Genomic DNA, 21615 nt, shown 5'->3' on the forward strand with positions numbered 1-21615 from the left:
GCATATGCATATCCAGGCAAGAGAAGACGGAAGATTGAAGATTCAAGATTCAACCTTGGGTTTTATCAATTTCTTCCATGCCTCGTACTTTAATTGTAGTTTTTACTTGTCTATGAGTAGAACATATTTTGTGGAATTTTTGGTGAAGATATTAATTGTTTTTCCTTGTTAGCTCTTGTAGTTATTTGATTTATCCTTATGCCTTCTATATTCAATTGATTATCTACCTCTTGAATACAAGTTAGAGTTGATTAGAGCACTCGAGAGACGAAATAATTGACTTGGAAAAGAGATTCACACTTTAATTCAATAAGCTCGGGAGAGTTGAGGTTTCACGTGAGGTCTTTTGGTCTTAACAATCTTTTGGGAGTTAGATGTTAGTAATTTGAAGGGTAGTTTGATTTTAACATCTAATCTACGGATTTCTCACCTCGGGAGGGGGTTTAATCTAGTATTGTGATCGACTTAATAACTCTAGAGACCGTAATTCAAGGAAGTCGTTTGGATAATAGCTCGTGACTGTGTTTTTGGATCCTATTATTTATTTTTATGCTTTCTTTTACTCCCTTCGTCCAGTAATAGGAGTCCCATTTTTCCATTTTTGTCCGTCCGACAATAGGAGTCTAGGTTCTACTTACTATATTTGGACAATTTAATTACCCTCCCCTTTCTCACTTATTTACATGTCTGCCATTAAAAAAAATCACCCCACCCACCTCCCTTTCACAACATTTTACGATTAATCTCTAATTCTCTCCATTCTCACTATCTCGCTCTTTCTCTACCTCTCGGGAATACTACCCCTTCTCATCCGCCGTCACCTTCTCCGACAAAAGGCGTCCCAACCGCCTCCTCTCCCTCCTCCTCCTCGCATTATCTTTAATTGATCGCAGCAACTTAGAAACCTTAACCCCCATCTTTGGTCGAGATGCAATCGGAAACCCTAATCGGCAGCCCCCTCTTTCCCGTTCGAATCCGATGCCGGAATGGACCTTCGAGTCTTTGGAGGCTCTTAGTTTTCTGAGAGCCACCCTCTATCTAGGGTTTGGAGGTTCTTAGATTTTGGGTATTTAGGGGTTTCTGAGGGTTTGAAATGTTATGTGATTTAGCCACCCCCAATTTGGGTTAGGAGGTTTAAGGGTTGGTGTTCTACTATCCTATGATGAGATTGGTGTTCTTTGGCCGATTTTATTTATGGCATTTTTTTTGCTGGTTGGCTTATTTGTTCCTGCTAATATGTTGTGGTGCTTGTGTTGTGATTTAGCCACCCTCAATTTGGGTTAGGAGGCTTAATGCAGTGTCCTATGATGAATTTTTTGTTCTTTGCCCGATTAAATGGAATTTCTTGCTGAATTTGTCCTGTCATATGCTGATATTATTATCTGAGGGCTACTCTAATGTTGTATTGTTTGATATTGATGTGGGTTTGTGTTGTTGGTTGGCTGATGTGGTGTTGGAAATTGTCTTTGATGCTTGTCCTATGTTTATTAGCCACCCCTATTCAGGTTTGGAGGCTTGTGTTGCTGCCCTATGATGAAAGTTTACTGAGGGCCTTCATGGTGATGTGTTGTGAAATCTGGTCATGGTTGATGTTGTTGGCTGTTTGATGTGGTGTTGGAAATTGTTTGTGGTGCTTATCATATGTGTATTAGCCACCCATTTTTAGGTTTGGAGGCTTGTAGCTCTGCACTACTGTTGCTAAATGTATCTGCTGCCTCCATTACAACCCCTCCATGAGAGCACTCCATCATGGCTGTGCTTGAGTAAGAATTGCAACACATTGTTCTTAATGTTGCTGCTCAAGTATAGAGTTGTCCTCCGCCCATTTTCTATCCCTATGAAGAAATTTTTCCGAGGGATTTATAACTACAAATGTTTTGAATGTTTGTTTTGGAGATTTTGAGTTTTGGGGTTGATAGAAGGTCTCGTAAATGCAGGAAGTTGATGTATTTATAGCACTTTGGAACTATCATTTTTTAGTTCAAGTTCCCCTTAAAAAATTTTGTAGATAGAGAGAGTAGAAATTTTCATTTCCCACCATGTATTTTGAACTAATCTTGTTAAATTAGTATTGGAAGGCAGTTTTTACATTTTGAGCAATCTTTTTCTTTTAAGTTTTTTATTTATTTGATTGAACATTTTAAAAATAGGAACATTAAAAATGTCATTGTAATTAATGACATAAAAAACGTTTAAGCAACATTAAAAAACAAAGGTTGGCAGCTTGTTGTTTTACAATTAAGATGAAGGAAAAAATTGAACACAATTGAGGTGGGTCCCAAATTCCACTATCACACACCATTTATTACACAGTCCAACTCTTTCTTAAAACCCGTGCCCATTAGAAATGGGACTGCTATTGCTGAACGGAGGGAGTATAATTGCTGGGGTTAGGAGCCCCTTGCACAGCGGAAGACTTGCACAAAACAAATAAATCAGACACGGATCTATTTGACCGATTATGCGATTAATCAATTCACATGTTAAACAGATAATTGCATGCTAGAACGAAAATAATTCATGCTCAAAGAAAGTAAATCCTAAAACATGAATTCTACGGTTTAGGGTTACCGATTTGATTCTCCAAAGAATCGTCGATTGCTCGCGCTTTCTCCACGTGATGATCTTCAATACTAGACCACGGATCTTCTCTCTGGTTCCCGAACTGTACTCCAATATCAGTGTGGGCTGATCTTACTAGAATACTAAGACTTAAATAAAGAAGACAGAAGAAATCCTTTTGGGAATAGGTGAAGAATTCGAAATCCTCCACAGCTGGAGAGTTTGAAATTTTCAAAAAATTTGAGAATAAAAATTGTGATTATTCTGTCTCCTTTATTCTCCTATTTATATTAAGTTCCTTTTGGGCCCAGACAGGGATCTATGGAAGGTTTTGGATATGGGCTCATCCAATTTACTTTTTACTAATTAAATTGAACCCACAATTTAATATAAGTTATATTGGAATATTACAAGCAGCAACTACAGAAGTAATATTGAACTCTCCCATCCAAATCCGAAATTACAAGTAATCCGGGTTTCCGTTATTTATTATTTATTTCTCGCGCTTAAGATATAAATGTCCATTAATTAATTAATGTCTGCTATGGACTTAATTAATTAACATATTATTAATTCCAAGAGTGGACTTAGCAAGAAACATTTATTTATTATTCATAGAGTAATAAAACTCCAACTGGCCAGTTTTCCGAATAATAAAACCTTGTTCGAGCTCCTCTTGAGGACATTATCAAACGAGACTCACCTCGCGCACGTTTCAACATAATAGCAATCCTAGCACCGCTAGATATTAATCACCACTACCCAATATATCAGGATTATTGGGTTGCGAAAAACCCGCACCATTTGATAAGTCAAAGTAGTGCATAATCAATACCGTATGCTCAATACTAACATATGTAGATTAAGAAATAGTATTTTATCAAGACCTAGTCTTTCAGTAGATAGCATAAAGACACGTCTTGCTGTTAGATCCGTTCAGTGCTATACCACACCAATGTCATCTTATTTCAGTAAGGCTTAGAAATATGCGGACTGACATTGCAACCTTTCACGATAGGTAGCCAAAGCCTATCTAGGTTGTGAAATTCTTCTTTTTCTTTTGCAAAGCATTGCATAGATCTGACCGTGTTACCTTAAAGTGGACGACGCCCACAACCGGTCTACTAAGCAAAAGACTTAGACTTTGTTTACTTCTTATGCATTTAAATGTTTGTAAAACATCTTATAAATGCACAAGCAAACACAATGTAATAATAATAGTGATTCTATTCGTGCGAGACTGCTCGAATAATACTGAATCGGGTTAAAAGTGGATTGTAGAGTTTTACGTATACAAGCAAGATTCTATTCGCGCGAAACTTGCTCGAAACATGCTTTTCAGTATACCAAACCTAACAATCTCCCACTTATACTCAAAACATGCTTTCGAGTATACCCACTGCCAAAAACTCTCCCACTTATACTCAAAGTAGGTCTTTGTACTAGATATATCGAACTACCATTCATTTCACTAAGTGAAAGAAAAATCTGCTTGGTTGTTCTCTGATAATATCTTTTTCATCATAATGTCTTTGCTGCGTACTTGATCTTTAATTAATTTCATCTCCATATGTGATTGCTTAGCTTAATAAACTCGTGTGTCCCTTGAGTTAGCCTTCACTAGAGTAATAAAAAATAATACTCATAGGCATACTCAAACTTACGATTAAAGCTATTAGGAAGATATTCCTAAGGTAAACACATATTCAGAGGATGACTTACTCGATCACTGATTAGTCATAAAACTAAGACAGTGTAACCCCAAGGACATTACATGAATGACTGGTAAACTAGAATATAGTTACTAGTCTTTCTCAAGCACTAGGGTATATTCATTACCTCAATCAAAATCCTTTGCCATGGTTAATATGATATATACTTGTCATGCATAAGCACAACTAATATCAAACTTAGTACACATTATAGCATACATGAGACAACTATCTCCGAAACTAGTCTCATAATTCTTGATCTCACTAAGCGTCAAACGACACTTGACTAGAGACAAGACAATTCCATCTTGAGAGGTATAAACCTTTTCATGGAATTTCTAATGCTTAAATGTTCCAAGCAATGTGTAGATATAGGATTCCTAAGAGAATCTCAACATTCTTTCTAGCAATCTTAAAAGGACTTAGATGCTAAGAATGTAATTAGTTTCTCTTAAATCATTTATCTTAAACTGGGTAGACAACCAGTTTCCTACGCCAGATGCCAATCTTAGTTGTTTGCAACTTTTGTAGATTTCATCATCGTAGAGTACCAATAATACCATATTTAATGCACTTTCAACTTCCTTGTGCTTACAGCACTGTTAAGGACACAAGTCAAATTCCAAATATTTGACAATTTTGATAAAACACATATACTCTGATTTAGATGCTTGCCTAAGACCACGAAGGTCTATATAAGCTTCCAATCATGCGTTTCTTGCCCTTAATTACATATCCCATTAGAATGTTCTAGTAGATGATTTCCTCAAGACTTCTATTTATAGAAGGCTGTCTTGACAATCATAATACATACATTCTAATTTATGTAAGTTCTAATAGACAATATGATCGAATAAATCCTGGCACAACGATAGCGAGAAGATAATTCTCTTTGGGCATAACCCATTGTCATTGTCTAGCCATTTGAGATCCACATTTACACTTGCAAAGATACTTGCTCCCACTGACTGACACAGCCTGTAGGTAGTATTGCAAGTCTTGTAAAACATGTTGTCTATCTTAGATTGTAATATGGAATCTATCACCTTTTCAAAGATGATTATCCAAATTAACCAATACTACATTGTAGTTAAAGGGATTATGTTCAAGTTAATCTAAGACTGAGTCTTACGACACTCTTAGACCCATGAACTTGTTGTGTTCCAGTGGAACGCTCCCACTACGATATGGTTCTTACAATCTTAGGTACTGAAGTTGATTTTATTAGTGCAAAAGTTTCTAATGGTATGACTTCTTGGTAATGTGGAAAATCCGATATCTCTCTCTTTATTTTGAGAGTTATCACGTTGTTAGGTACTCAACTCCAATTTCTTGGACACTTTTCCAACATGTGTTGGAACAACATTACACCTTGAGATGTGCTAGACTAGAGACGCTCTAGTCCACAACTCGTGTTTTGTAGAAGGTACTGATGTTGGTAGTTTCTTTAATGTTTATCCCATCAATGATAAGATTTTAATGAGTACAACTCATCACATAATCAAACTTGTCTTAGAAAGACTTCGATTCCTTCTTACATAACTATCACATTCATTAGATGAATGCTTGGATTCGTTAATGGAGATTAGACTCCCACTACTGATCATAACCCTTTGCTCGTCTCCTTATGGTGTAAACCATTGAGACTTGCTAGTCTTTCTATGTTGCACTTCTATAAGTATTCTGAATCTCTTGAAAAATCAAATGATTCTAACTCATAGTGCATCAAATAGACTTTCTCAACTCTCAAGCTATTTAACGAAATGTTAAAATCTTGATAGTCTAGATCAGTTCGAACAATTTCTAAGTATTTTCTTGGCCTTAAGGCTAAGAGCCATAAATACTTTATCATTCAATGATTAAGAAGTTGATGTGTTGTTGAATACTCAACCTTGTCGCACTTATATTATTTTAATACTATGATGCCTTAAGCATCAACCATAAAACAATAGTTGAGCATTAATAGCTCCCACTGCAACAAAAACCTAACTGGATCAAGATCTCTTACTTAGAAGTTGCATTGTCATGTAAGTCATTGTCCTTCTATAAAATAGGTCAATCCAACTCACAAAGCATCTTTTCTCGCTTTAAACAAACTTCGATGACAATCCAGGCTCTCCCATTTCCATATCTAGTCTTTTGTTCAAATGAACTAGGACTTAAGAAAAATGCAGCCTTTATGAATTCGTCATCTATCATGTTACTTTCCTCTAATAGTAACACAACGACTATTATTCTGAAGATTTTCTACTTTTCAGTTAAACCTTCTTATAGTCATTTCTTGTTACTTTAGGCGATGACTTGTGTCAGAAACTATTTGAGTGATCAAAAGATCCTCAAAACATTCTGTCACTCTAGGATATTCCAATCGAATCATCTTGACAGATTCTATTGATATCCATCTTTCATCGTCATTAACCAAGACTTGTCGAGCTACTTAAAGGAAAATAGCTTGACCTTATTCCTCAAAGAGCTTGTCAAGTACATGCATAATGCATTCTCGAACATTCTTCGTGGAATTATGTCGAGGAAATGGAGGACATGAATCATTGAGTATAAACTCCAAGCTTTCAGCGATGAGAATTTTATCCATTTTCGTTTCCGGTCTACATAATTTAGGCATTCGAGTTTTCTTTCTTTAAGGATCGCAGACAAATATTAAATGACATAATGAAGATTTGACAAATAAACTTATTATCACATACTCATGCTCAATACATAATCACAAATAACCACAAAACAATTATGTATCTTACAACAGCAAAATTAATAAATTGTATCCTCCTTTGGAGGTTAATACGCATTAAAACTTTGACAATTTTACTGGTCACAACACCGACGCATCAATATCTTCCTCCTTTGGAGGTCAACACGCCTAATGCTGCCTAAGCACGACCATCAGATTTAGCATTACAGAATTTTATTTCTACAACACACTCCCATAACAATGTTCATGTGCTGATAACAAAACCAAGCTATCTCATAAATTCTGATTGAACCCTGAAACTCGCAGTTCCTTAGGATTATTGTCCCCACTTTGCAGGTGGCAATAATATTGGGAACCACTTTCTAGTTCATTCTATTTATTATGTGAGAAGTCCGCCCTTATGAACTTGCTGTTTTCGTAGGATTATTGTCCCTACTTTGTAGGTGGCGATAATATTAGAAAATCAGCTTCACAAAATTTGGCAGTCCAATCGATGGAGACCGTATACAACGCACTTGTTGTAATCATCACTTAGATATTTTTATATGGTTTTTGCATAATTATCACATCAGCAGATAAAGCAGATAATCCACTTAAAATAGATAAACACCAAATAAACAGATAAATCCATTTAATGCATGACATTTAAACACACCGGATAATTATTGACAATTATTTAATCTAGTCATGGGAGAATCAATTAAATAATTAAGTTTTATATTGGATAATAATTATCCAAATTTATTTAGGATTTATCAAGATAGAGTTGACTATCTAAATCCATTTAGGATTATTCTAGATTTTATTTCCATAAAATCAAATCCTACAATTCAAGATAACGTTGATCTAGGATTATCATTATTTAAATCGTACTAGGATATTACTAGATAGAAACACTTCCATCATAATCCATAAGATAAAAATAAAATCCAATCAATAAAGATTTGTACAAATCTTAATTCTATTTAGAATAGACATCTAGAATATATCAAACATTACTTAGGATTTCTTAGATAAATAAATTTATCTAAATCCAATTAATTAAGGATTTCTTATATATCATCTTTATCCTAATCTATCTAGGATATAAATCCAAAAGATAAGGATAAATTGGATTAATACTTATTTTAATCCATCTAGGATTTGTCTTAATAGAATAAAATCTATTCAAATCCATAGGTTAAAATAAATTAATATAAATGTTTATCCTAATTCATCTAGGATTTATCTTGGAATAAATTCATATAAATCCATAAAATAAGATAATATTATATTATATTTATTCAAATCTATCTAAGATTTAACTAGGAACAAATCCATATAAATCTAAAAGATAAGAATAAAATATTATATTATCATTATCCAAATCCACCTAGAATTTATCTATGAATATAATTCATATAAACTCATAGGATAAGAATAAAATAATATTATCATTATCTATATCCAACTAGGATTTGTCTAGGGATAAATCCACATTAATCCATAGGATATAAATAAATGTTAGATTGTCATTATCCAAATTTAACTAGGATTCATCTAGGATTTAAATCCCTACAAATCCATAAAATAAGGATAAAATCTATAATTAATCCATGATTTAATACAAAATCAAATCTTATATAATATATAAAATCCACAAAAGATATATTCAAATTTTATTTCCAAATTAATCTTGAATTATTTCCAAAATTGAATCCAAGGATTTGGAAACCCTAATCAAATTTGGAAACCGAAGTCACGGGACAAGACATCGCGACGTCGCGCGGCTGCTCACGGAGGGACGCTGCTGCTTCGTTTCCAACGCTGCTCCTGCGTCACCTCCGACAGCCTGCTGGGTATCGCAGCCGCTGCTTCCCGGAACTCTGGCGCTGCTGCATCCTCTCCGCCGGCGCCTGCTGCTGCTGCGTCGACTTCGCTACTGCGACGTCGCCTTCGCAGCGCTGCAACTCGCTGCGCGCGGAGCTCCCACTGCTCCGCCGGCGCTGCATGTTCACCGCAGCTGCTGTCACAACAGCCCGTGTACTCGCGAGTCCGAATCATCACCGGCGTCACGCTGCTGCTATGCGTCGCGCAGACTGCCCAGCCCGAGAGCTTGGGCTGCCGACACAGCTTGGCCAGCTTGCCGATGATCGTACTACCTTTGCGAGCTATCACCGATTTGGGGCTGCTGCTGCCATGATCGACCAGACAGCCATCGCTGCTGTCACGATCATAGGCCAGCCCCACCGCCGAATGAATTGATTCACGGTTGGCGCAAAAACAATATTGCATACATCAAAGAATTGATTCACGTACACAATAATTGTTGTAATCACACACGCCATCATATAACATATGCATAATCATAATTCCTAGTAATCATGGCGTAAAGATTACTTTATTATGAGAATTAGTTTCCACCGATTTCTCCAAAAGTCACGGATAAAAACAACGCAATTTGGTGAGAATTGGTTTCGCAATTTATCAAACCACGCAACGAAGAAAACATGCATTCAAGCAATTCACATAACATGAAATTAATCCACATAATCAGAGCCAAAAACCTGGCTCTGATACCAATTGCTGGGGTTTGGTGCCCCTTGCACAGCGGAAGACTTGTACAAAACAAATAAATCAGACGTACGGATCTATTTGACCGATTATGCGATTAATCAATTCACATGTTAAACAGATAATTGCATGCTAGAACGCAAATAATTCATGCTCAAAGAAAGTAAATCCTAAAACATGAATTCTACGGTTTAGGGTTACCGATTTGATTCTCCAAAGAATCGTCGATTGCTCGCGCCTTCTCCACGTGATGATCTTCAATACTAGACCACGGATCTTCTCTCTGGTTCCCGAACTGTACTCCAATATCAGTGTGGGCTGATCTTACTAAAATACTAGGACTTAAATAAAGAAGACAGAAGAAATCCTTTTGGGAATAGGTGAAGAATTCGAAATCCTCCACAGCTGGAGAGTTCGAAATTTTCGAAAAATTTGAGAATAAAAATTGTGATTATTCTGTCTCCTTTATTCTCCTATTTATATTAAGTTCCTTTTGGGCCCAGACAGGGATCTATGGAAGGTTTTGGATATGGGCTCATCCAATTTACTTTTTACTAATTAAATTGAACCCACAATTTAATATAAGTTATATTGGAATATTACAAGCAGCCACTACAGAAGTAATATTGAACTCTCCCATCCAAATCCGAAATTACAAGTAATCCGGGTTTCCGTTATTTATTATTTATTTCCCGCGCTTAAGATATAAATGTCCATTAATTAATTAATGTCTGCTATGGACTTAATTAATTAACATATTATTAATTCCAAGAGTGGACTTAGCAAGAAACATTTATTTATTATTCATAGAGTAATAAACGGGTCTACTAAGCAAAAGACTTAGACTTTGTTTACTTCTTATGCATTTAAATGTTTGTAAAACATCTTATAAATGCAAAAGCAAACACAATGTAATAATAATAATAGTGATTCTATTCGTGCGAGACTGCTCGAATAATACCGAATCGGGTTAAAAGTGGATTGTAGAGTTTTACGTATACAAGCAAGATTCTATTCGCGCAAACTTGCTCGAAACATGCTTTTCAGTATACCAAACCTAACAATCTCCCACTTATACTCAAAGACCTACTTTGAGTATAAGTGAGAGAGTTTTTGTCATTTCAGTCCGTCCCACAATAAAAGTCACATTTCACTTTTACTATAGACGATAAGTAGGTCCTATTATCCAAAAATCCACTCTTAAAAACCGAACTAGAGACCAAATTAGGGTGATCCATTTTCATAATCTTGTGGTTAGGATTAATTTACCATTAATTTAATTTTTTATTTAATAAAAACTTTTTTATTTTTATTTTAAATTTTTAAATTTTTTTAAAAAAAATTAAAATAAAAACTTGTCAGAGTAAATAATGAACTATATTCACTAAATAATGAACTAAATGAAGTATGTTATGAAGTAATTTTGACATGTTGGTACATTAATGATACAACAAATTTTAGTGTTAAATAAATAATGAAGTAAATAATGAACCAATTGAACATTAGTAATGAAGTAAATATGATATTTTATTGAAATACAATGTTAATTGTGTTAAACGTCAAGCAGTAGTAATGAACTTATTACTTCATTCTATTAGTGTATTACTTTATTCCGTTAGTTTATTACTTCATTCAGTCATGCTATTACTTTATTCCATTAGTTTATTACTTCATAATGTGTTATGGCATAATTATTATTCAGTTGAAGTGAATTCGGTATGTAATGAATGCGAAAAATTACTTCATAACATACGTTCCTTTAGTTCATTATGTAGTGAATATAGTTCATTATTTACTCCAGCAAGTTTTTATTGAATAAAATAAAAAAAATTTAAAAAAAATTTAAAAAAATTAAAATTAAAATTAAAAAAATAATAAATATTTTTTAAAAAAATTAAAATTTAAAAATTATTTATTGAATAAAATATTAAATTAATTTTAAATTAATCTTAACCACAATATTAAGAAAAATGGATGACTCAAATTTGGTTTCTAGTTCGGTCTTTAAGAAGAGTTCGACATTAATCACAACTCCTTATATAAGTGAGACCTATATAGTCCACAAACTTATTTAACAACTTTTCTTTACATTTCTTAAAACCCTTGCACACGGCAAATGTAACTCATATTGTGGGACCGAAGTAGCATATTAATAAAATCTAACATATATGTATATTAAATATAAAACTGAAGGTTTTTTTTTTAATTTTATTATATTGAAAAAATAATTAATGAAATGTTGAATTATGTGTCAAAACATGAAGAAATAATAGACAATGGTTGTACCTAAAGTCCAATCCATCAGACCTGCCAATTGAGTTTCGGGCTAATCGATTTGTAATTTAGCAGGTTGAAAATTTTCAACCAAAACCTTCTAAATTTAACGGGTTATTTGAGCGGGTTGTGTGTTGTATTGACATCTGTAGTGGTATACTCTCTCCCTTCTATCCCATAAAAATATGTACACTTTCCATTTTCGTCCGTCCCACAGAAATATGTGCATTCTATTTTTGGAAAATTATCCCAATTTATTACCCTTATACATCAACTTATTTACAACTTATACTACCATTAAACACTACTAATAATGTGGGTTTTATTATCCACTGACACTACTTTACCAAATTTGTCTTAATTGTCGTGTCATATCACTTGCACATATTTTTATAGGACGAAGTGAGGGAGTATATCAAAATTTATACTCCTTCCATCCCACAATAAAAGTCACACTTTGTCATTTTGGTCCGTCCCACAATAAGAGTCACACTTCATTTTTACCACAAATAGTAAGCAGGTCCCACATTCCACTAACTTACTTTACTCACATTTATTATAAAAACAATATTAAAAAATGGGTCTTATTATCCACTAATTTTTTCAATACATTATTCTTTACATTCTCTTAAATCTCGTGCTCATAATAAGAGTGACTCCTATTGTGGGACTAAAGGAGTATATATACAATAATATTCAGGTATGCTAAAATATACTAATAAAAATTGACATGATTAGTACATATAAAATAATTAATATCTTAGTATCGGGGAGTGATCAATTGTTAACTCATTATTTAATTGCTAACTATATCTAATTTAAAAACCATAAGATATTCGTTTTATTATTATTTAAATTTAAAAAAATTATAAAACTACCAAAATTAGGGTTTAGATCAAAATGTCAATATGGTGTATTAAATATATCACAAAGATTCATTGAATATGTCAACATGATTTAGCATTGACATTTTATATGTATTATATTGACATAAAACTGTCATTAGAAATTACATATGTCAATCTATAAACTATTAGATCTCTGAATTCCTATGGTTTTAAATTAGTTGTAGTTAGCAATTAAGGGATGAATTAGCAATTGATCATATCCCCAAAACTATAATTGGGGAGTGATCGCTAACTCATCATTTAATTCCTAACTACAACTAATTTAAGACCATATGATTTTAGAAAACTTATGGTTTACAATTAGTCACGTTTAATTTTCGTTTGTATTAATTAAATCGAAAAAGATAAAAAAAAATACCAAATTAGGGTTTTGGATGAAAATGTCAATATAGTGTTTCGAAAATATCAATACAATGCATTGAAAATGTCAAAACACAATGCTTTGAGATTGTTAACGCATTGCTTATATTGGCATTCTACATGTATTATATTGATATATTTTATATACTATGTTGACATTTGTGTCGTACGAAAAATTTACAAATTTTTGAATTTTTTTTCAAATTTTGACGTCTGAACATATGCAAGAGAGATCTCGTTAGAATCCTTATGAAATTATCTTTAATTTGATATATGTTATGCGAAAAAATAATTAAAATCGAGAAAGTTATATGCGTTTTAAAGTTATCAAATATTTTTCAAAAGTTAGTTACGACTAATTTTATGTAAATTGACCTTAATACTCACATTTTTTGTTGATCGTATTGACATTTCTGAATTGATGATCTAGACTATTGATTTGAATATTTAATAATTATTATTTAATTATAGTTAATAATTGAATATTAAATTAGCAATATATCACTCCCCAATCTATACAATATATAAAAGGGGAGTTTTAGGGTTGTTTAGGGAAATAAGAGGAATTTTAGGGGTATTTAGGAAATGACCATTTAAAATAGATATTAAATGAATTCTAAATATATAAAACGTGTGATTAGTGTTAGTTGGTTATTTAATTTCCATAGTTAGTGAATTAGTGGTATAGTTAGTGGTAATGTTGCACAACAAATTCTATTTATTTAGTCATTGATAGCTACGGACAATATTTAATTTGATTATTTTGGGGATAATTTTGGGGGTTAGTAGAGTGATGAAACCCTAGGGATTTAGGATTTCGTTACTGGATTTGATGGTGGGGGTTTGATATTATTATGCCATTCCTTGGGGTACTGTTTGAGGAATTGCTCTGTTTTTCGAGTGGGGTGATTTTGATTGGATTATGTTGCTTATGCGTTGTTCTTCTTGAACATTGAGGCTTTGAGAAGCTCGGGATATCGATAGTGAATTGCTTACTGAAATTCGGAATTTTGGATTGTGTTAGTGGATCAGCTGGTAATTTCGTACTTTGTAGCAGACTGGGTGGCCCTCTTTGCTGCAGCCGTGCATGAACACGGCCTTTTCAAATTCTTCTTCGTGTTGTTTATGTTGTTCTCTTTGCAGGTCTTTATGGTGGAAGTGATTTATGTTTTGAAGTGTCGAGCTTAATTTTTTCATGTGGCAGCTCTTATTCATTTGTTTTTCCTGGAGGTGGTATGGGTGGTAGCAGCTACACGGGAAGTAGGCGATGCAGGAATACTATTAGGCCATGTTTGGTTGACGGGAAAGTAAAGTGGGCAAGGAAAATGATTCCTGGGAAAATGAATCCCGGAAATATGATTCCTAATAACTTTACTTTCCCGTGTTTGGAAAATATCAAGATTTTAAATTTATATTTAATTTAAACATTAAACTAAAAATATACTTATTATTATTTATTTATAAAAAAGAATAATAATATATAATTCTTAATAAACTATTAATTACAAATAATAATAATTATATTATTATATTTATTATTACAATGGATAGTTTAAATATGGATTATCTATCATAATATAAAATAATACATATAATTATAGTTTAAAATATTATACTCATTTATAATAATAATAATAATAATAATAATTAGTATTATAATTATAATATTTAAGGATGTTATAAGTGAATAAATTTAATAAATGAAAGTTACACTATAACTTTATTGATTAATTATTAATTTATAAAAATAATAATAATTATTTATCATACGATTTATATTATATAATTATATTTTAATTATTTTTATAAATTATTAATTATTATTATGAATTATTATAAAATAAGTTATAATTATGATAATTTTAATCATAGTTATTTATTTTCTAAAATTAGGTAGTATGATTTATATTTTAAATTATTTTTAAAACATTCTAAATAATAATAATAATAATAATAATTATACTATATTGCATTATATATGTAAGAATCCTAAAATTGGGAAAAAGAATAACTAAAAAAAGCTAGGATTCAGAATCCTGGAAAATTGTACTAACTTTCCTTGTTCTCGGATTCTGATTACTTTCCCAGTTTGATTAAAAACTGAAACAAACACAGGAATTTAAAATTTAAGGAATCAGATTACTTTCCCAGACATAATCCTGGCAACCAAACATGGCCTTAGGGTATGCAACCAGTTTTTTTTTTTCCGGCTAAATGCATGCATATTGATATCGGTTGTATATTCCATGCTATTTTGCTGTATTTTTGTTGATGATTTTGATCGATTTGGCTATCTTCTAATATATATTTATACATTATTTTTATTGACATGTGTTCGTGATTGATCTTTTGTAGTATAGATCTAAAAGTGATTTAAATGATACCCCCTCCGTCCACAAAAAATAGATCACTTTTACCATTTTGGGACGTCCACAAAAAATAGACCACTTTCTAAAAATGGAAAGTTTATCTCTCATACTTTTCCCACTTTTTTTCCCTCTCTCATACTTTACTCACTTTTTCTTCCTATCTCTTTTACTTTACCTACTTTTTCTCCTCCTCTCTCTTACTTTACCAAATTTACATTAAAACTCGTGCCAAACAACAATAGATCTATTGTTTGTGGACGGAGGGAGTATGTGATTTGTGTGCAATTTTTAGTTTATAAACTTATTTGATTATATGAATTTAGAACTTTTTTAATTTCTCATTCCGTATATGTGTTATTTTTTTTTCTTTGTTTGATTTTATATTTTTTAATAATTTTTTTTATTTTATATATTTATGATTTCAGATTTTATATAATAATATTTTTATGAATTTATAAAATTATTTTATAATATAAAATAAATTTAAATAAAAGAAAATGGATCGTTACATCGCAGTGGTGATACTAGTTAGTAATAAAGTCAGATGACGATTGTATACTAAGTAGAAAATACACATATGATACTAGTTAGTAATAAAGTCAGATGACGATTGTATACTAAGTAGAAAATACACATAGTTTATTGATTGTTAACACTCTCCTCCAGTTACTTTTGTAGTATCACTTTTTTAACTATCAATTTTATAGGCAGGAGAAAGGGACGGGAGCCGCACATTCTCGTTGAATGCTTCACTATTTCAAACCAATCACAAAAACTAGTAAAATACTATAAACTCTCACTTGCCTCTTGTTTCCTCCGTTGACATCTTTCAAAATTTAATCGGATTGCTGAAGCTTTCGTTACTTGTTGTTGCTCAAACAAACACTACTTAATAATTAAAGTAGAGGTGAGCAAAACCCTAATTTATTGTTCTTCTAGGCTGATCTTTGATAGTTATATGTTTCGCAAGCGTATATTGTAACTACGAAACTGATAATATGTCTGTTACCGGTCTTCAAATTTTAAGTTTGATATGGTAAATTAGAGTCGATGATTTTGAGGTTTGATCATGCCTTTGTTTCTGGGATTGATTTCATGATTAGTTCTCTTATGATTGGATCACTTAGTTTTAACTTGATTTTTGATTCATTTGTTGCTGAATACAGTTTTTCACGACAAAATTGCAGCTAACGGAGATTTTAATTATTTGGCGTTTACATATTTTCTATTAATTTCATTAAAAAAAAAAATTACCATCAACAGTAATGAATTTGGGCTAGTTTGGTTGTGTTTTAATCTCTCTGATTTAGAATGATCGAGCCTCTTTTTCATGGTACTATCATTTTCGTGAACCGAACAGATAGGTTTTATTTTCTGGTGAATTTTGGATACACCAAATGCCATCATCACCTACGTCGCCTCTGTGGCAAGAGAAGGCTAGTGATTTCATTCAATCCTCAGGTATTCTTAATTGATTCTGTATTTTCTTGGTGTACATCCTTGTTATAGACATGTCCAATGTTGATAAATAGGGGTCAAGCTTAAAGGAGCAGGACACTCTGCTGGGGCATTTGTTGAGGAAGTCGCCAAGGATGCAAAGGAGAATGTTTCTGATGTGGCTGGAAAGGTTGGGTCTGCAGTCAAAAGCCGTTGGGCTGTCCTGCAGCAGCCATCAACCAGGCAATCCATGCAGGAACGTCTTATTTCAGCTGCGGCCACAACAAGCATGATTTTGAGGAAGGGGATATCAGAAACGAAAGATAAGATGGCTGTTGGAAAAACAAAAGTGGAAGAGGTAATAACAATACAATTTATCGATATTAAACCTAGTTGTTTTTTTAGTTACCCTATCTTACTGTTAGTCTGTTACTATATAGTATGTGTTCATCATTCCAGTGCATTTTATGTTCCAGCATAACCAAATTTAATTTCACTTGCTTCCTTTGCGTTCTTGCTTCTAGTCTGGAAATATAGTTCGATGTTTCTAATTACTAACTTGTTTCTTTAAAGTCTCAGCTTGGTACATTGCTGTTTAGGGCTTGCATGCCTCAGTCAGAACATTAGACAAACTAATCCTTGGTCTTGACTGCTAGGTTGGCAATGCTGGATGTGGTTGCTTTTTTGTTCTTATTATCCAGTTGATGTTAAATAAGGTTCCGTGCCAGAGGAACTCTGTCCATCAGTAATTCTAGACCAATCTAATTTCCAGAAATGTGAATGCTGATATAAGGGGCTAACAGCAAATTCACTTCTAAGTGATCTAGAGTATAGTTCTGTATATAAAGAAGGGGGGCAAAATTATCAAGTTAAAGATAATATGATAGATACTAATAGTTTCTTTTAAAAAAGGGATAGAGGAACACCTCTTAGTGCAGCAATTCTGTGGAATCATTTCATCTGTGTTTGATAGAATGTGTTAAATTATTGTTGATGGGCATTAAGTAAATCAGAAATAATTCTTATCATGCTTCTCATAGTGATGATATCATTTTGTTAACAGGTGGCAAAGAAGACTGCTGAAAAGAGCAAGAATCTGCTGACTGATTTTGAACGATGGCAAAAGGTACTAGAACATTATTTTTCTCATACTTCTGTACATACCCCGAAATGTCTGTGCATACCCTAATTTATTAACAACGATTCATGACTAGTTGTTTAGATATTAAGGTGTCTAAAATAGGATTTTTGGGTGTAACTAGAACCAGCCCACAAAAATTCTGTTATTGTTGTTGGTACTTTTAAACGTGTACTGTGTTAATTTATTTATGCCTTACAACTTTTGCAGGGAGTTGCAAGTACTGATGGTGGGTTTCTTCATTTTGTGCTCATCACTTAAGTGGCCTGATGTGCAAGAAAAAGTTGGCTTGTGTCTCGTAGTAATGATTATGAGTATATGATGCATTACTGGATTATGACCAAAAATATCAAGAAGTTGATTCTTTTGTATTTCTTTTTACTTCAATGTGACTATTATATCTATATGGAATACAAGACTTCTAGTATAGTAGTATGATACATTGAACTAGTTTATTCACAGATATTTACTTGCCTTTTTTGCTCATTAGTATTTGGGACCCCCCTTGAGCTTACTGTCCAGCACCAAGAGTCTAGTGCCCCAATTCCTTGCATATTGATGAAATGTGCAGACTTCCTCATATTGTCAGGTGACTTTTTGTGTTGGTTGATGAACTGTCAACATTTTTGTATTATTAAGAGGTAATCATGTTTCATGTCCCCAATTTTCAGCGCTTTCTAGAAAATGGCCCCATCTCATATTTTCTCATAAAAAACTCCTAACTTTGCAAAACGTTTGATGTATGGCCCACTAACATAATCTAGTGAAGGAATGGCGAGTTACCTCAGTGGATTATTGTTCAATGGGTTAATCATAAGAGTTCAGCGAGTTGACTCATTGTTCTGTCTCCGGATTATGTCAAGTGAGACATATATCATGCTTAAAGTTTGGGGTTTTTTGAAGAGAAAACGTAAGTTAGGGACATATTTTTGAAATCGCTGCAAGTTAGGAGACGAAATAAGACTAACCTTATTACTAATAATTATGAGAGGCAATCTTTACTTTCATTGACTAGGACTGAGCTCCCAGGAGTTGTTCAAGGCACAGGGTAACAAAAAAGTCCTGCGGCAGTTAGTATCCTTGTACAATCAAGGTATTCTAGTAAGAATTCATTTTTTCGGGCCTTGTATATTCTTCACAAACAACAACTTATCTGTCCAAGTTCACTGTTTTCTTTTATGCAGATCCAAATGCATCACTACCTGAGGGGATAAACCCAGTTAATACTGCAGAACTTATGAAGTGCTATATTGCAAGTCTCCCTGAGCCGTTGATCCCCTTTGAACTGTATAATGATATCATAAATGCCCGCTTCAGCATACATCTAATGAGAAATACTCTCAAGAAACTGGCCACTGTTAATTATATGACCCTAGAACTAATTACTGCACTCTTACATCGTGTTAGCCAAAAATCTCTTCTTAACAAGGTAATCTGCATCTATATCTCTTCTGTCTCTTGTCTCTGTTTTTTGGCAGCATTCTCTGCATTGCATCCATTAACTTGAACCTTTGCTTGCCTAGAGGTGCAATTAGCAGTTGCTTCAGTCTGTATTGGTGCTACGTTCTTTTCTCACTTATGCTATTGCAAATTAATACTAGTCTTTAATCATTTTATGGTATTAGGTCTATTCTAAAATCAGTGTTTATTCATTTTGTGCTCCTCAGAGTAAGCTCCTCAATCATAGAAAAGAAAGAAAAGAAAGAAAGCAATTTCATAAATTTTATCTCTCATTACCTTTACCTTATTACCTACTCTTTCTTCACTTAAGCTCTGTGGGTTAAGCTTTATGATAAATATATTTTAGCAACATACACAACCCCAATCATTTTTGGGCTGCGGGAGGGGTGTGAGTTTTAATAAAATATTTGGTATATGTTTTTGTATCATAGGAAAAGTCGCATCGCGAATAAATAGTTAAGTCACTCGGGTGATTTATGGTAGGTAGTGCTGAGGTTCTTTTGTAAATAAGGAAGAGTAGTGACTTTTGTTTACCAAAAAATGACAATTCAATTTTGGTGGAAACCTTTTAATGTTTGCACACTATTGGTGGACAGGGGGAGTTTCGTTTTACTTGGTTATATCTGAAAGTCGCATAATCCACTTAATGTAACTAGTTTAATTGAAAACACTTCATTGAGTTTGTTTGCTGTTTGATTTTTTTTTTTGTAATTATGCTAAATCATCATACAGATGGATACTCGAAGCCTTGCAGTGGAACTGGCTCCAATCATTATGTGGCACAGCGGCCAGAGACCAGAGCATTATAAACAGATATGGAACCAACCAGAAAAGTGCGCTTCTAAGACAAACATGGATTCTGCCTCCAGCAATAGTGTGTGGGAGATGCTTTCAGGTAACATTTTCAGCTTATGCATCTACTACATATAACAAAGTTTGTAAATGTGAAGTTACCTTAGCATTGTACTCTCAATTTTTAGTGAACATAAGTCTGTAAAAGTAGTAGTCACTTCTCTGGAACTCGATTTAAGGGGGGTAAGGGGGTCAAGGATGCCCCAAACTTGTGGTCCAGTTTTTTTTTTTTGTAAAGGGTGCATTGCATTTATCTTCTTCGGTAATATACACTCAATGTTCTATGAGATTTACAATATACTATCAGTTTTCTATGATAGGATCATAGGATCTTAATTTGTGCTTCTGTAATTGGGAGGTCTATTGCTACTATAATACTAGTAATTCGCAGTTATTCGGTATAGAAGTCACGAGAGAAGTAAAGTCCGTCTTACTTACAGTCCGTGAGCATTGCAACACAAACGATTGATAAGGAGTTTTGCATAACGAATTTGTTTTGTATGCATGCAGCAGATGATGAAGCTGAAGATGCATCATCCTCGATTCCCCTTGATGATGGAATGGCAGTAGACTTTCATGCTATTGAAGCTATTCAGTGCTTAATTGGACATCACAGTGCAATTTTCACAGAATCAAGCGAAGCTGTGTGGAGATAGTTCCCGCAACACACCTGCACAGATTCTTTAGTGAAAAAAATGAGGAGTTCCCTCTCTAAACATTCATAAGCAATGTCAATTTAGTGTTTGTAAATAGGAGTATTTTACTGTGGGATGTTTGGTTGTAGCCAGATCCAGGTTTTGCAGAGCTAATAGTAGTTTGTTAGACACCATTCTTACATTAAATGCCTTAGTTAAGGATGCATATAACTCTCATGCATGTGAGCTTCGTACAATGAAAGGACCATGCATTCCACACACGTCCAGTAGTCATGTGAATTTACATCACTGATGTTATAAAACTTGTTACTATTCCCTTCGTCCCATTGCAACGGATTGATTTCCCTTTTCTTTTTTCTTCTTTTTTTACTCTTTTATTTTATTCTCTCCCATGTTTTATTTATTCACTTAACTTAATTAATAGTATTTTCTCCGTCCTAAGTTACTTGAGTCATATTCCTTTTTAAGAACATCCACAATCGCGGTCAAGTTACTTGAGTCAATTTCTCTTTTTGACTAAAAATAAAACATTTAATCTCACCTACTTTATTCTTTCTTTTACTTTACTCTCTCTTCTTTCTCTTTCTCTTACTCTATTATCTCATCTATTTTATTTAACTCATTGA

The 21615-nt window shown here is 33.2% G+C and overlaps 1 protein-coding gene across 6 annotated transcripts; it reads left to right on the forward strand.

Annotated features, from left to right (window-relative positions):
- Positions 1-16165: 16165 nt before the first annotated feature.
- On the forward strand, positions 16166-21162 carry LOC125207229 (uncharacterized Rho GTPase-activating protein At5g61530). 6 transcript variants are annotated; one of them, XM_048106477.1, is made up of 11 exons: positions 16166-16223; positions 16806-16906; positions 16978-17240; positions 17946-18008; positions 18231-18249; positions 18511-18609; positions 18790-18930; positions 19036-19113; positions 19205-19449; positions 20214-20376; positions 20844-21162. In XM_048106477.1, exons 2-11 carry the CDS (start codon positions 16843-16845, stop codon positions 20987-20989), a joined length of 1281 nt encoding a protein of 426 aa, XP_047962434.1. In that variant the 5' UTR covers positions 16166-16223; positions 16806-16842; the 3' UTR covers positions 20990-21162. The 6 variants fall into 6 exon arrangements, with proteins under 6 accessions (XP_047962434.1, XP_047962433.1, XP_047962435.1 ...); XM_048106476.1 differs by having other exon boundaries at positions 16214-16352; XM_048106478.1 differs by having other exon boundaries at positions 16214-16352; positions 20847-21162.
- Positions 21163-21615: the final 453 nt, after the last annotated feature.

The sequence above is a fragment of the Salvia hispanica genome, chromosome 2 (genome assembly GCF_023119035.1).
Source record: "Salvia hispanica cultivar TCC Black 2014 chromosome 2, UniMelb_Shisp_WGS_1.0, whole genome shotgun sequence".
In the NCBI taxonomy this organism is placed as follows: domain Eukaryota; kingdom Viridiplantae; phylum Streptophyta; class Magnoliopsida; order Lamiales; family Lamiaceae; genus Salvia; species Salvia hispanica.